Below are 17,689 nucleotides of genomic sequence, written 5' to 3' on the forward strand. Positions count from 1 at the left end.
CACTGCTTGGCATCCTTTAAATAGGAAAAGAAGGAATTATTTGTTTAGTATTTTTACTACTTTATATTTATTTAAGAAAACAATTCTACACTTTAACTTAATTTTAACAAATTGTTACTAATTTATATATCAAAGTTATGTTATTTAGAGTGCATAAAGGCGTATAAAGTTAATATTTGTACTTATCAGTTCAACTAACAATTATATTTTACACACAAAAGATACAGTTAAATTACTTGAATCAGAGAATAATATTTTACAGTAATTGATTCATTCAGCACTAGTCAGTACTTTTATGCATCAGAAAGTTTTCTTAATTTTCTATTACGCATGCTATTTTGGGCTATTCTTAAAATGTATTTCTAGGGCAAACTGGTTTAATTTTCTGCTTATAATGCAAAGTTGACAGTTTTCGCACAATGCATTGTACATTTGTTATATTCTCTACGTACAATCCAAATATTATGCTTATTTAATGTATAACTAACTAACTCTCTACCCTTCTTAAACCCGAAGTTTCATGGCTGCAGCAACACATGCCTTTCATCTGTCCCTGTCCTGAGCAAGATCTATATACTCCTTTCCTTCCCCACCAATTTCCTTTAGGTCCATCTCTACATTATCCCTCCATCTTTGTTTTGGTCTTTCTATTGGTCTTTTACCATCAGGTTTCCCAACAAGAATCCTGTATACTCTTCTTTCCTCTCCCATTCGTACCACATGATCTACACACCTAAGTCTTCTTGATTTAATCATTCTAATAATATCTGGACATGAATACAAATTATGTACTTCTAAATTATGTAACCTTCTCCACTCATTTGTCTCCTCATCTGTTTTAGGCCCAAATATTTTCCTAAGGATCTTATTTTCAAATAGTCTCAATTTATGTTCCTTTTTCAATCTAAGGGACCAGGTTTATTTACTGTATTTAACTTTTATTTTTTGTAATTAACAAAAATTAAAAGCTTATACTGTAGTTATTATATCTTTTTCTATCAGCTTATTTTGAAATTAATATTATTAGGTATAGTCTTTGATTTATAACTATATTGCTTTTTTATTTTTGTAATTAACAAAAATTAAAAGCTTATACTGTAGTTATTATATCTTTTTCTATCAGCTTATTTTGAAATTAATATTATTAGGTATAGTCTTTGATTTATAACTATATTGCTTTTTTATCAATTTATCTAAGAGTACACGCAGACAAACACATGTGTACACACTTTTATGTAAATAGATATGCCTTTTTTTCAATATTTTAGTATGAAGATTGCACTTTAGCTATTTAAGCAAGGCTAGGAAAGGTAGGATTTCTGAGAATTTGTTGCAGGATTTTGTTGTCCAAGTATAGATGAGAACTGAGCTGGGAGACTGTTTTGAACCTTTTCATGAGAGTTTGCATGTGAACTGTATGCAAATTGAGCACTATTGACTGTGCATGCTTCTAAGTTTTGCTGTTATTTCACATCAACTCTGTGAGACTGTAGACAGTTTAACCATTTCAAGTAGTTTTTATTGATTGTATTTGTATAAGTTTTGGGGACTTAGCAGTTTTATATTATGAGGCACTTTGTTGTAGAATATTTTTACCGGATTGTTTTGAGATATTGAGTGTCTGCTGTTTTACTTGTAATTATTTTCCTTCTTGTGTTGTGTATTTGACTATATTTTGTTCAAGTTCGTAGTATTTAGAATAATTGTTATTGACTTGTAGATGTAGGGAGTAATAATCCTTTGCAAGATGCCCTATACTTTAGTCTGAACATTATTCTTAGTGTTCACTTTTGAAGCCTTAGTATTCTGGGAGTATTATTAATGTAGAGGTAAATTAGGCTGAAATGTAGGCATTTTTCTGATAAATTATACTCACTTAGTTGTTTCAGCAGATAGAAGTTGCATGATGGTTTACTGCTGATGATGTCAATTTGCTCTTCTTATGTATGATGTAACTTACTTGAGTAATTGGAATTTTCTACTGAAAAAAGGATTGCTTCTCTATTTTATTCCTATGTTGTTGAGTTTGTCCATAAGCAAGCCATGTTTTTACTCTATTCTATGCCTTGGAAGAATCTAGATATATTATGTTTCTCTAAGGTTTCAGCTATGTAGTTTTTTAAACTGTGCTGTGGGTGTGACTATTGATTTCTCTTTCTGGATGCCATGTTGGTTTCTGTGTATTCCTTTTGCTGCTTGAATTTGACTTAGGTTGTTTGCTTCTCTTAGAGAAACATAAAACTGCAAACACAATATATCTAGATTCTTCCAAGGCATAGAATAGAGTATAAACATGGCTTGCTTATGGACAAACTCAACAACATAGGAATAAAATAGAGAAGCAATCCTTTTTTCAGTAGAAAATTCCAATTACTCAAGTAAGTTACATCATACATAAGAAGAGCAAATTGACATCATCAGCAGTAAACCATCATGCAACTTCTATCTGCTGAAACAACTAAGTGAGTATAATTTATCAGAAAAATGCCTACATTTCAGCCTAATTTACCTCTACATTAATAATACTCCCAGAATACTAAGGCTTCAAAAGTGAACACTAAGAATAATGTTCAGACTAAAGTATAGGGCATCTTGCAAAGGATTATTACTCCCTACATCTACAAGTCAATAACAATTATTCTAAATACTACGAACTTGAACAAAATATAGTCAAATACACAACACAAGAAGGAAAATAATTACAAGTAAAACAGCAGACACTCAATATCTCAAAACAATCCGGTAAAAATATTCTACAACAAAGTGCCTCATAATATAAAACTGCTAAGTCCCCAAAACTTATACAAATACAATCAATAAAAACTACTTGAAATGGTTAAACTGTCTACAGTCTCACAGAGTTGATGTGAAATAACAGCAAAACTTAGAAGCATGCACAGTCAATAGTGCTCAATTTGCATACAGTTCACATGCAAACTCTCATGAAAAGGTTCAAAACAGTCTCCCAGCTCAGTTCTCATCTATACTTGGACAACAAAATCCTGCAACAAATTCTCAGAAATCCTACCTTTCCTAGCCTTGCTTAAATAGCTAAAGTGCAATCTTCATACTAAAATATTGAAAAAAAGGCATATCTATTTACATAAAAGTGTGTACACATGTGTTTGTCTGCGTGTACTCTTAGATAAATTGATAAAAAAGCAATATAGTTATAAATCAAAGACTATACCTAATAATATTAATTTCAAAATAAGCTGATAGAAAAAGATATAATAACTACAGTATAAGCTTTTAATTTTTGTTAATTACAAAAATAAAAAAGCAATATAGTTATAAATCAAAGACTATACCTAATAATATTAATTTCAAAATAAGCTGATAGAAAAAGATATAATAACTACAGTATAAGCTTTTAATTTTTGTTAATTACAAAAAATAAAAGTTAAATACAGTAAATAAACCTGGTCCCTTAGATTGAAAAAGGAACATAAATTGAGACTATTTGAAAATAAGATCCTTAGGAAAATATTTGGGCCTAAAACAGATGAGGAGACAAATGAGTGGAGAAGGTTACATAATTTAGAAGTACATAATTTGTATTCATGTCCAGATATTATTAGAATGATTAAATCAAGAAGACTTAGGTGTGTAGATCATGTGGTACGAATGGGAGAGGAAAGAAGAGTATACAGGATTCTTGTTGGGAAACCTGATGGTAAAAGACCAATAGAAAGACCAAAACAAAGATGGAGGGATAATGTAGAGATGGACCTAAAGGAAATTGGTGGGGAAGGAAAGGAGTATATAGATCTTGCTCAGGACAGGGACAGATGAAAGGCATGTGTTGCTGCAGCCATGAAACTTCGGGTTTAAGAAGGGTAGAGAGTTAGTTAGTTATACATTAAATAAGCATAATATTTGGATTGTACGTAGAGAATATAACAAATGTACAATGCATTGTGCGAAAACTGTCAACTTTGCATTATAAGCAGAAAATTAAACCAGTTTGCCCTAGAAATACATTTTAAGAATAGCCCAAAATAGCATGCGTAATAGAAAATTAAGAAAACTTTCTGATGCATAAAAGTACTGACTAGTGCTGAATGAATCAATTACTGTAAAATATTATTCTCTGATTCAAGTAATTTAACTGTATCTTTTGTGTGTAAAATATAATTGTTAGTTGAACTGATAAGTACAAATATTAACTTTATACGCCTTTATGCACTCTAAATAACATAACTTTGATATATAAATTAGTAACAATTTGTTAAAATTAAGTTAAAGTGTAGAATTGTTTTCTTAAATAAATATAAAGTAGTAAAAATACTAAACAAATAATTCCTTCTTTTCCTATTTAAAGGATGCCAAGCAGTGTAAACCAGTTGTTAGTGGCTAAATAACATAAAATTTGAAGGCAGTAACAATATTTTTAAAAAAATACTGTTTTTTACCTAACTTTGTGAATTAAATACTAGTACATTTTGTCAAATTATAAATAAAATATACCTATTTCTTTGATATTTGTACTAAAGTGAAGAAAATGTTACTAAAACGTGGCTAGTACAGCAAATCTGAGACTTTTAGCTTTATTTGTCCGTAACTGGATATAATTGTAACTTGTTAATCTCGCCAAACACAATCTTTACCTCAATTTTGGAAGCTAGCTGAACTTTAGCGTTTCGAATTACATATAGTGAAGGCCTCTATAGTGGAAAAATACACCCAGTTTGTAAAAATTTGGAAATGTTGTCTCCTTCTCTGTCGAACCAGACCAAAAGTGTTCTCAGGTGTTTCAATATATTTCTTAACATAACTAACTTTTTAAAAATGCAGGTAGCTTAGTTTGTATAGCGCTAGGCTTTTAACCTATCTGTCCAGGGTTCCAGTCCCTGGCAGGGTTGTTACAATTTTAGATTTTGTCATCGGATCTTGTGCAGACTTCAAATTTCATAAGTTATAAGCAATCTAAGTTAATTTTGGGAGTGGGCCAAATTGGTTCCTCATATAAAAAGCAATGACCAAATTGGTCGTAGCGCCTATGACCCTACTTGGGTTCATCCTCCAAAACATCTGCTTCGAGTCTCCGATGCCATGATGGAGCCCGTTCAGGTTCTACCGCCCACAAGTGCGTTCCTTCGCCAATCCAGCGAAGGTGAGAATAATAGAGCGCAACCCTCTATATATACATTCAGCTCACTGTTGGTCACCCCTTGATCTAGTTATTTTCATGCAATCACCTACATTTAGTGAATTTTGCCGTCTTTCTGTTTGATCTGTTAAATAAGCCAGTCAATAAAAATATACTTACATAGAAAAATCCTGATATAGTTGGATTCTCAAAAATATGTACAATCAGTGTTCTTGATACATTTAGCACCTGAGATAGTATAAATCAAAATCTAGTTAGTGTTGGCATGTGTGCTTCTGGTACATGTAGTTACTTGAAAAAGCAAATATTGGTTGTGTAAAAAATAGCCTCCTTGTGAAACAATGAAAAATTAACATTATATCCTCATAGCATTAGTTGCAACTGCTTCTTGCAGATTAACAAAGCTCTGGCGTGTGGTCCTACGTCACCTATAATCCTTTGTAAGGTTCGTGTTGTCCTATAAATTGTCGATATACATGCTAAGTCCCTAGTTACAGCCTAAGCTTTTAGCTTCAATAAATGTATTTTAGTCCTCGGAGACATATATTGATCTTAGAGTAAAAAATAAACCTCGTATAATAAACCAAATGGAAATAACCCAAGTGTTGATGCACCCAAAGAAGCCAGTAATACTTAAAAAATACCTTGAAAAAGGCTATAAAGCTAAATAATTCTTCTAGAATAGTAAAAAAGTTTGGAAAGTGGACCTAGGCCCCTAAGCCGTCTGTTAACTTCGTATTGTAATTATATTGTTAAACTGTTATATGTAAGGGGAAAAAACAATATTAGTAAGCGTCCAAATATGGACCCTCGGTAAAGGGGTTTCAGACCTCATAGACACATCATAATTTTCGTTACACTAAAAAATTGCCCTCGTATAAAAGCAAATAGTTGAAATGTTAAACATTTCGTGTACTTTATCCAGTAAGCCTTAGCTAGAAATACAATAAATGCGTTACGGACATAAAAATTAAGCAAGCTTTGATATTCTAGTGGCACATAATAAGTATAAAATATCCTTTAAATTACTCTGACAAATAGTTGTGGGTTGTCTGAGATCAAAATTTTCAAGTCCTCTCTCCTGCATAAATAGGCTCTAGAATTCACTAAGCCTCAAAATAATATTGGGTACATAAAATAAAAAGCAGATGGAGAGTGGTGCTGATCGCATCATCTCCAAAATAGCAAAAACAAAAGTATATAGAGCTCTATCTGGTATATTTAGAAAACTTTTACCTAGTATAGCAGTAACAAAATACTCAGCAAACTCTAAAATAAACAAACTTTCCTACGTGGCAGGCGTAACCTGCCCTAAATAAATACATATAGAAATACAGAACCAAAAATAGCATAGTGGAAATCAGTAAACCCTAATAATAATAATAATAATAATAATAATATATTTTGTGGCTTACATTTTAGCTAAAAGTACTTTTTTTTAGTGTTCTTGAAAAAAATTAAATAAATACTAAACTCTAAGTTAAAAATTTGTAAATGTATATATGATACAAAACAAAATAAATAAAAATTAATACATACCCTGCAAAAAATCAATAAAAAAGTTGAAAACCTCTCTTTGTGCATCCAAAATATAATAACAAATCCTTCCTGACTGGATTAAATTGTGTTATTTGAGTAATAATAAGCCTAAACTTGTAAAATAAAAGGGTAGAACTTGTCAAAACATACTTTTGCTTCCAAAATATAATTCAAAACACATATAAATTGTGTTATTTGAGTAAACTAGAGAATAATCCTGTAAACTTGGAAAAAATCTCTCTCTCTCTCTCTCTCTCTCTCTCTGTGTGTGTGTGTGTGTGTCTGTCTGTCTTTGAGAGTCCAAAATGTAATAAAAATGGTGCCTGAATAATATAAATAGTGTCATTTGAGTAAATATTAGGCTAAACTTGTAAAATAAACAAATAAAAGTTGAGAACACACACTTTGTGTGTCGAAAATGTAACTAAAAATCTTTCCTGAACAGATAGAATTGTGTTATTTGAGTAATAATAAGCCTAAACTTGTGAAATAAACAGATAGAAGTTGAGAACACACACTTTGTGTGTCGAAAATGCGACTAAAAGTCTTTCCTGAACAGATTGAATTGTATTATTTTGGTAATAATAAGCCTAAACTTGTAAATAATAAATTAAAAGATGAAAAAATCTCTTTGTAAATACAAAATTTAATAAAAAATGTTGCCTGAATAGTACAAATAGTGTTATTTTGGTAAAAATTAACATAAAGTTGTAAAATAATAAGTTAAAAATTGAAAAAATGTCTTTGTGAGTCCAAAATTTAATAAAAAATGTTGCCTGATTAGTACAAATAGTGTTATTTTGGTAAAAATTAATATAAAGTTGTAAAATAATAAGTTAAACGTAGAAAAAAAATGTCTGTGAGTGAAAAATTTAATAAAAAATGTTGCTTGAATAGTACAAATAGTGTTATTTTGGTAAAAATTAACATAAAGTTGTAAAATAATAAGTTAAAAGTTGAAAAAATGTCTGTGAGTCCAAAATTTAATAAAAAATGTTGCCTGATTAGTTCAAATAGTGTTATTTTGGTAAAAAATTAATATAAAGTTGTAAAATAATAAGTTAAACGTAGAAAATAAAATGTCTTTGTGAGTCCAAAATTTAATAAAAAAATGTTGCTTGAATAGTACAAATAGTGTTATTTTGGTAAAAAAATTAACTTAAAGTTGTAAAATAATAAGTTAAAAGTTGAAAAAATGTCTTTGTGAGTCCAAAATTTAATAAAAAATGTTGCTGATTAGTACAAATAGTGTTATTTTGGTAAAAAATTAATATAAAGTTGTAAAATAATAAGTTAAACGTTGAAAAAAATGTCTTTGTGAGTCCAAAATTTAATAAAAAATGTTGCCTGATTAGTACAAATAGTGTTATTTTGGTAAAAAATTAATATAAAGTTGTAAAATAATAAGTTAAACGTAGAAAAAAATGTCTTTGTGAGTCCAAAATTTAATAAAAAATGTTGCTTGAATAGTACAAATAGTGTTATTTTGGTAAAAAATTAACTTAAAGTTGTAAAATAATAAGTTAAAAAGTTGTAAAAATATCTTTGCGAGTCCAAAATTTAATAAAAAATGTTGCCTGAATAGTACAAATAGTGTTATTTTTGTAAAAATAAGGATAAGCTGTGAAAATGTTTGACATAAAGTCAAAGTTTGGTAAAAAAATAAACTCAAAATTAAATTAAATAGCACACAGTAACATACATTTACTAACTAAATCAATAATCAAAGGGTCCTAGGTTCGTTACCCCGTGATAAAAGCAAATGGTGAAAACTGTAGGCCCCGTCCCTAATAGCTCTCCTTTCTTCATAGTACAGATAAAAAAAACCTGCGCTAAAGCGTCCTGTGCCTTGGAGGCAAACCTGAGCGGAATATTAATTGGCGGCGGAAACCGGTTCTACAAGCGACGCATAGCTTCAGAGATTTGACCCTTGCTGCGCATTCTCAGACATCCTTTGTTGTCTGGTTGAATCCCTCCCCTGCCATACAGTATTGCATAGCTTTCCCCTGTTCTTGCGTACTGGTTAACCTTGAAAAAACCGGTTCTGATTGGTCAATCGGGTTCTTTGTTTGTTCTGACGTTGTGACGTCATTTGACCTTGAACGCACACTCCCCAAATTCCTTTCTCGTCTACCTGCGCGGAGTTCACCCTTGTCTGTCTGGCATCAGACTCAGCTCACACGTTATACATAGTTCGTCTCCGCTCAATATATTACATGCCATATAACATTATTACATAGTACTAATTAATAATATTACATATCGCGGGTTCGAGTACCGGGACCGTCCCAAATCGTAATTGGACCTGTACCTACACCCATTACCACCGTTCATAGCGGTACATAAACCATAGAAAACTTATTTTCAATATTATAAACATTAATATTAACATTTTATACATTACATACTTTGCAGTAATGAATATAAAACCATATGCATAGCGTTTAGTACCTCTAATTACCTTCTATATACATATTTTTCATAAAATAAATAATTATATATTCATAAAAGTTATAAACATGCAAATACATAAATATAAAGTACTCTAAGTACATGCAAATGAATTCTAAATACATGCGAATTAATTAAAACCCGTGCAAATTAGTTCTAAGTACTACGTGCAAATTAAAGACCACCCATGCAGCGACCGGCCTTAGCGCGGTCAACATCTACTAATCCGGACTAATGGGGGGGGGGATAAGTTGACCGGTTTAACGAAAGTCCGGATTAACGGAAATAACCTAAAAGAACAGTAGAAAGTGCATTAAAACTCCGTTTAAAGCAACAAAACACTTTATTATGGTGTATTTAAAGGGCATAGGCCTAAATACACTATACAGTACAGTATATATAAAGCAATACTGTACATACAATGCAGTACGTACGACAAATGAGATTGTTGACTTCTAGCCACATTTAAAACCTTGCATTCTGCTTTTCTTTCTTTGCCTTTTGCCTGTCCGGATTAAGCGAAGTCCGGCTTATCGGGGTCCGGATTAACGAGGTTTTACTGTATTTATATTCTTATACAATTTTTTAAATATTCATGTAATAATAGAAATGCAATATTAATAAATGAACATATTTTAATTAAAATTTAATTGAAGTGTTTTAATTTAAACATTATTATTATTATTTCGGGGACACTTGGTTCGAACCCCCCCTCGAAATGTATTTCTAGATACATGCCTGTCCCCAGCCTCCTTCGTCCACATCTCGTAGTCACTACAGCTTGAAATTCTGGTCTTCTGTCGTAGGTCGTGGTGCAAGATCTTCGCAGGGTTTTCGTGGAGAAGTACGTGTGGCCGGCGGTCGCAGCGGGTCTCGTCTACGAGGAACGCTATCTCCTGGGAACATCCCTGGCTCGCCCGTGCATCGCCGACGGCTTGGTTGGAACCGCTCTCGGAGAGGGCGCCACCTACATCTCCCACGGCGCCACCGGCAAGGGCAACGACCAGGTGCGCTTCGAACTCAGCTGCTACGCCCTCTGGCCCGACGTCAAGGTATGTTATTCAGTATAACGTGTGCTCAAGTGACAGACGGAGCATGGTGTCAATCACATCACCTAGCTGCGGTTGAGAATGTGTCGAGTTCTATACTCTGTCCCGGAAATCTCTGAAGCAAGCGAACGTATACAAGTCCTCTGTCTTGAGAAGGCTCGACCAATGAAAACGTTAGAGGGAAAGTGAGTGCATGGAGGGGTAAACGCGGCTGCAGTACCGTCCACTCTCTTTTCCACCCTCTCAAACGTTATGCGAGGCCTTGTCCACAGATTTCCGAGATAACCTATACGCTAACCACTCCGCCACGGAAGTCGGCAGACAGCAGCGGTGCTTGTTCTCAATGCACTGATCCATTAAAAAGGGAGAATAGCTGAGAAATTTGGCAACCATGTTCACTTAACGTAGAACGTATTTTTTTCTGTTTCTCCGTAGTAATAAGCACTGATTCAGTCCCAATTATAATTAAAAGTCAAAATAATGAACGAATTTAAATTATCGTCTGTTTTGGTAACTGCTAAATTAAGAAATATCATGTATCAGGATACCCTTGAAGCTTGTGTTAAGGCGTCAACCGCTGAGGGGGACCAAAAACTCACAGACAGTTCCATTATTAAAATAACAATTAATTAAACCTAATTACACTTAATTTAATTAAATTGCATGTCAGAAGTAAGGGACAAAATATTAGAATTATTTTATTGGTATTATAATTTGATGCTTATGACATTTACACCCATGAAGTTTATTTTGAAATCCTCAACATCAGTGTTTGAGTAACAGAGATGTCGAAAGCTTGAAATCTTTCAAAGGTCTATCCGTTAAATGAAAAGAACAATAAATAAAATGATTTTTATGCAAGAATCAAAATGGCACTCATATGGCCAAAAAAACTTGACAAGTTTCATCAACTGCTTCTGTTATTGTTGTATTTATACAAGTAGATACTCGCTCCATGGAGGATGAGGGAATTTACAGAAAAGTTCCAGGGAAGGCAGGATTTGCTCCAGTACGCTGCTAAGCATGGAATTCCGGTTCCAGTGACTCCCTCTGCCCCTTGGAGTATGGACGCTAACCTCATGCACGTAAGGTGAGTGTATAAAGGTAAACCGTTCCTGTCAAAAAGTCATTGGTGAATAGCATATGGTGAGGTGTTTGCAGTGCGTATTGCCATTCAATGGCAAACACAATGATTTAACTGTCACTCCCATCTTGTGGGGAACACTTAGACGTGCCATAGAACCCTGAGATTGTCCCTCAAAATCAGAAATAGTAGGCAACGAAGACAATGAAATCTCTTGGTAGTAAATGAAAATGGATTTTTCGGAGCGGATTGAATTGTAGCGCAAATCCATTATTAAGTTTCAAATTTCAAGGGAATTTTATGAGCATCAGTGTGATATCTTACTAATTAGCTATTTTTATATGATCGAATCATAATAATTATGCATTATTAGTTAGTTATATTACATTGGCAGAGAATGCAATTTGGTTGTATTGCTTGCTAACCTAATATTCTGGCGTTGACTCAGTGCAGAATGTACAGGTATTTATTACTGCTTCGAAAAGGAAAACCTAATATCATACAAATACTGAGAACATTTTCCACGTGAACTGAATTTAAAATTAATTGAATTTATATTGCAATATACTAGGCTGTTAATAAAAAAACACACTTTTAATACTTAAAAAATGAGGTGAAAAGTGTTAAACATAATCCGCCTTTTCTTGTTTTTTAAAGCTATGAGTCAGGAATATTGGAGGATCCTTCGCAACCCCCTCCAACGGGAATATTTACGATGACGTCAGACCCTGAGAAGGCTCCTGAGAGGCCAACGTCTTTGCACATCATTTTTAGTAAAGGTTAGGTTCAATACATTCTTCTCTCTTTACGTGTGATAACTGTAACTTAGCGATTTGAAAATCAAATAACGAAACTGCAACACAAAAATTTCACGCACTTGAATCTATGAAGTTTGAAAAAAGTGATTGCAGACAAACGCAATGTTGATAAACCTTTGCACGGCAGTAGTTGTATTGGTACTATAACCAGCTCAGGAAAGGAAGAGCCCCCCTCAAGCAGAATTGTCTACACTTAAACCTAGCTCAACATGAGCATATGAGCTTTTTGCTCAAGTGTAGCACCCCCCTCTAATCCAAAATTTTTGTAAAAAAGCCCTCATGGATTCCATGAGAAAGGAAGAGCCCCCTCAGATTGATTTGCCTATACTTACAAAAGGCACTTCTGTGAGATTGTTGTCCATAAACTTGTTAAAAATATGCCCCTCTTGATGGCCACACTTAAAACTAGGCCACCCACCCACATACACACATATTTACTTCCGGTTTAAGTTCAATTGGGTACCAGGCTTAACTTGTATATCACCCACATACACATACACACCCACCCACACCCACCCACACCCATACATATTTACTTCCGGTCCACTTCCGGTCCACTTCCGGTCCACTTCCGGTTTGCCTACTTCCGGTCCACTTGTGGCCAAGTTGTGGCCTATTTCTGGTTTATTTATATTGCATCATGCTGTGCAACAAATTATTATTGTTATTAAATTATTGAATTCAAACCGAGCCACGATTTTACCTACCAACTAGAAGTGCCTTCACAGAGCAGGTAAATATTCTATATACACCCCAACATAGAATATAAGAAAGATTTGATTCCAACTGCACCTCCACTCTATCAGGAAGATAAATATTTACCAAATTGTTTCAATGTTAAAAAACAATCAGAATAATATCTTCCAGGAAATATAGATACCTGAACATGCAAACATATTTTGAAAGAAGAAACATTGCAAGATATATAAAATCAGACCACCTGTTGGATTGTTTTAGGGAAAAATTTGAAAATCTATCAGAGTATGATTTTTTTAAAGTGCAAAATGAAACAGAGGCAAGATGGGTACTTGACAGTGATGTTGGGTTTGGGTATGTGAGCATAGAATTGGGTTCTGAATATGATGATTTTGAATCCAATACATACTGGCATAGAATTGATGCATACCTGTTGCATTGTTATTGGGGAAAATATGTTGCTTTTTTTACAAAAAGTACTTCAAGTTTAGAAAAATTTAGGTTTTACAAATTTTTCCATGATCATAGAATTTATACAAACAGCAGGTGGCCTGTTGATGACATATCATGGGACACAACAATTTCCATACTTGATGAGGCAGGAAAATTGGATGTAAATTCTGGTTTATATTTTAATGAGTTGATTATGTACCTGCTTAAAAACAATATCAATTCTGGCTTATTCAATACAAGATGGACTTAAATAATTAGAGTTTTTACACAAAATATTTTTTTTTTGCTAACAATTTTAAGTTCCTTGAGTGGGAATATGTTGTTTCTAAGATCAGCATTGATTCTGTAGTACAGTATTGCTGTGGAACATGTTAAGTCCATGGATTCTGTCACACCTATTCTAATACAATTAATATCACAAGTACTATTACAAGGCACGCACTGCATAAAATCATAATTCCAAGCGATGGCATGGAGTAATCATTTTTCCACGATTCCATATCATACATACTGCAATTGGAGCTTCAGCAGTTCGGGACTGTGCAATACAAATGTAGGAAAAATTATATTGACTGGGTTGCAAACAAAACTCCCAAAGCTTATGTGTTTCAGGTTCCTGAAATTTGAAACAGAATCCAAACTGTCTGGAAGTTCATAAAAGTGAAGCCATTCTACAAGCGGGTCTATCTCAGCTTCTGCATGATATATTTGAGCAAGAGGTGATGTGTTTATAATATTTGTTGGTATAGAGGTTTGTTCTGAATCTTATCAATTATGAACAGCTCTGCTGCATGTTGTGATGATGAATATCTAGTCCCTAAACTTAACAGAGCTGTGCAGTGATGTTGTTATTGGGATCAGGATTCAAATCCTACACAGATTTATGGATAGGAGTGATTGCCATGAAATTATATCTAGATCCCTGTGCAATAATGCTGTTATTGGGAACAGGATTCAAATCCTACACAGATACAGATTCTTGCTGAGCTTAATAGGTGATTGTCATGGAAGATGCTTAATATTTCTGCTGTTATTAGGTACAAAATTCAATTACACAGACACAGATATAATATCTAGATGCATACAGAACTGTGGTTTCTATAAATCTATACTCAGCTGTGCGGTGATGCTGTTATTGGGAACAAGATTCAAATCCCACACAGAAACAGATTTTTGCTGGGCTTAAAACTATTATGGATAGGTGATTGCCATGAAATAATATCCCTATACTTGACAGAGCTGTGCAGTGATGCTGTTATTGGGAACAATTTTAACAGAGCTGTGGTTTCCATAAATCTATACTCAATACCTGACAGAGCCGTGCAGTGATGCTGTTATTGGAACAGGATTCAAACTTGCTAAACTTAGAACTATGCCATGAACAAAACTGTGCGGTGATATAATTATTGGGAACAAGCTTCAAAACCTCGCACAATGCTGAGCTTAGAGTGAAGATACCAGTGATATAATTATTGGGAACAGGATTCAAATTATGGATAGGTGATTACCATGAAGATACCCAATATTTTTGTTATTAGGTATAAATATTATTTTATTTAATTCTTCACCTCCATATCTATAACATCTCTGTGTAATTCCATAACAGTTCCATGATCAGCTCACAAACAAATCTCATCTAACAGTTCCATAACAGTTCCATGCTCAGCTCTGTGTCTGTGTGAGGCAAGCACAGCTCTGTTAGAGATAGGGATTAAAAATTATTTCATTCTTCACAAATCTAACAGTTCCATGCTCAGCTCTGTCTGTGTGGGGATTTGTGCCTAATAACATCAAAAACAATACAGCTCTGTTAGTTCAATTCTTCACATCCATATCCATAACATCTCTGTGTAATTCCATAACAGTTCCATGCTCAGCTCTGTGTCTATGTAGAGCAGATAGGGATATTAAGTATAAATTTAAAAATTATTTTATTCTTCACAAACAAATCTCTTCTAACAATTCCATAGCAGTTCCATGCTCAGCTTGTATCTGTGTGGGATTTGTACAGCAACATTAGAGACAGAGTAGATGGGTATAAATATTATTTTATTCAATTCTTCACCTCCATATCCATAACAGCTCTGTGTTTATAATAGATCTTCACATCTAACAATTCCCATAACAGTTTCATGCTCAGCAAGGCTCTGTGTCTGTGTAGTTTCATAACAGTTCCTGTGTGGGATTTGTACAGAGCACAGCCCTGAGATAGGGACTAACAGTTAGGGTATAATTAATTCTTCACATCTAACAACTATAACAATTCCTCCTATCTATTGAGTGTCTAGATGTTATTTCATCCCTATGCCATGACAGTTTCAACTCTGTATTTGTGTGGGATTTAAAGCTTGTCCAATTCTTCACATCTCCCAATGTGTGGCATGAAATTGTGTTTTTTGCCAAAAAAATCTCAGCATGGCCCTGTGTCTGTGTGAGATTTGAGGCCTGTTCCCGGTATAGGTAGATTTGAAATAGGATCTGTGCCTCCCGGCTTGAGAAGAAAGGGACTATGCATATTGTTTTGAGGTGGGATCTGAATCTCAGCAAAAGCCCTAATAACAGCGGGGCTGTGTCAGGGATCATAATTGATAGGATATAATTGTATTCAGAACAAACCCCCCTATAAGATATGATAACTTTCAAGCTCTGCTGTTACAAACACTCCCCTGTATACATACTGGGCTATCACTATAATAATATTTGCCACATGTTCTGTGATCTTGTAATAATTATTCCTGTCGGTGATAAAAACATTGTTCAATTCTAACTAGTTCAATTCTTCACAATTCCATAACAGTTCCATGCTCAGCTCTGTGTCTGTGTGAGGCAAGCACAGCTCTGTTAATAAATTTTATTTTTTCCAATTGTATAATTGAGCATAGCAAAAAATCTCAGCATGGCCCTGTGTCTGTGTTTGAGGCCTGTTCCCGGTATAGGTAGGTACAAATCTGGCAATCACATAGGATCTGTGCCTCCCGGCTTGAGATATGCACATTGTTTTGAAACCTTACTGGGTGGGATCTGAATCTCAGGAAAAGCCCTAATAAAATATAATTTGGATGTGTTTCTGTATTTTTCAAGCTCTGCTGTTACAAACACTTCCCTGTATACATACTCTGCAACATATGGGCCATCACTATAATAATATTTGCCACATGTTCTGTGATCTGTAATCTTGTAATAATTATTCCTGTCGGTGATACAAATATTGTCACAAATTTCCTGTCTTGAGGAAATATCAACAAGGCTTATTCTTCACAAACAAATCTCATCTAACAATTCCATGCTCAGCTCTGTGTCTGTGCGAGGAGGATTTGTACCTAATAACATCAGTACAGCACAGCAGCTCTGTTAGAGATAGGGATGATTTAATTATATTATTATTGAAACATCTAGAAATTATTCTTCACAAACAAATCTCATCTAACAATTCCATGCTCAGCTCTGTGTCTGTGCGAGGATTTGTACCTAATAACATCAGTACAGCTCAGCTGCTCTGTTAGAGACAGAGCAAATAGGTATAAATATTATTTTATTTATTTCTTCATAACAGCTCTGTGTCTGTGTGAGGCAAGCACAGCTCTGCTAGAGATAGGGATATTGAGTATTGAAACATCTAGAAATTATTTTATTCTTCACAAACAAATCTCATCTAACAATTCCATGCTCAGCTCTGTGTCTGTGTGGGGATTTGTACCTAATAACATCAAAACAACACAGCTCTGTTAGTTCAATTCTTCACAATTCCATAACAGTTCCATGCTCAGCTCTGTGTCTATGTAGAGCAAAACTGTTAGAGATATGGATATTAAGTATAAATTTAAAAATTATTTTATTCTTCACAAACAAATCTCATCTAACAATTCCATAACAGTTCCATGTTCAGCTCTGTGTCTGTGTGAGGCAAGCACAGCTCTGTTACATGATAGGAATATTAAGTATAGATTTAAATTTCATTCTTCACAAACAAATCTCATCTAACAATTCCATAACAGCTCCATGTTCAGCTTTGTGTCTGTGTGGGATTTGTACAGCAACATAGCTTTGTTAGAGACAGAGTAGATGGGTATAAATATTATTTTATTCAATTCTTCACCTCCATATCCATAACAGCTCTGTGAAATTTATTTTTTACATCTAAAAATTCCCATAACAGTTTCATGCTCAGCAAGGCTCTGTGTCTGTGTAGATAGGGATATTAATATTTTATTTCTTCATAACAGTTCCTGTGTCTGTGTGGGATTTGTACAGAGCACAGCTCTGAGATAGTGACTAACAGTTAGGGTATAATTAATTCTTCACATCTATTGAGTGTCTAGATGTTATTTCATCCCTATGCCATGACAGTTTCAACTCTGTATTTGTATGGAATTTAAAACTTGTCTGAAAAGTGGCAATCAATGCCCATTGTTTCTATATAAACGTTTCAACATATGTTCAACATACGTTGAAACGTTTATATAGAAACAATGGGCATTGATTGCCA

At 33.8% G+C, this 17,689-nt stretch overlaps 1 protein-coding gene across 1 annotated transcript in view; it reads left to right on the forward strand.

Annotated features, from left to right (window-relative positions):
- The window catches only part of Ass (argininosuccinate synthase), a 61,887-nt gene that overhangs the window by 19,995 nt on the left and 24,203 nt on the right, over positions 1 to 17,689 (forward strand). Inside the window, exons 3-5 of the mRNA XM_083127465.1 lie at positions 9,910 to 10,155; positions 11,097 to 11,242; positions 11,894 to 12,015. Coding sequence (XP_082983591.1) covers positions 9,910 to 10,155; positions 11,097 to 11,242; positions 11,894 to 12,015 — 514 coding nt within the window. The remainder of the gene's footprint in view (positions 1 to 9,909; positions 10,156 to 11,096; positions 11,243 to 11,893; positions 12,016 to 17,689) is intronic.

The sequence above is a fragment of the Lepisma saccharinum genome, chromosome 8 (genome assembly GCF_977018435.1).
Source record: "Lepisma saccharinum chromosome 8, izLepSacc3.1, whole genome shotgun sequence".
Classification (NCBI taxonomy): domain Eukaryota; kingdom Metazoa; phylum Arthropoda; class Insecta; order Zygentoma; family Lepismatidae; genus Lepisma; species Lepisma saccharinum.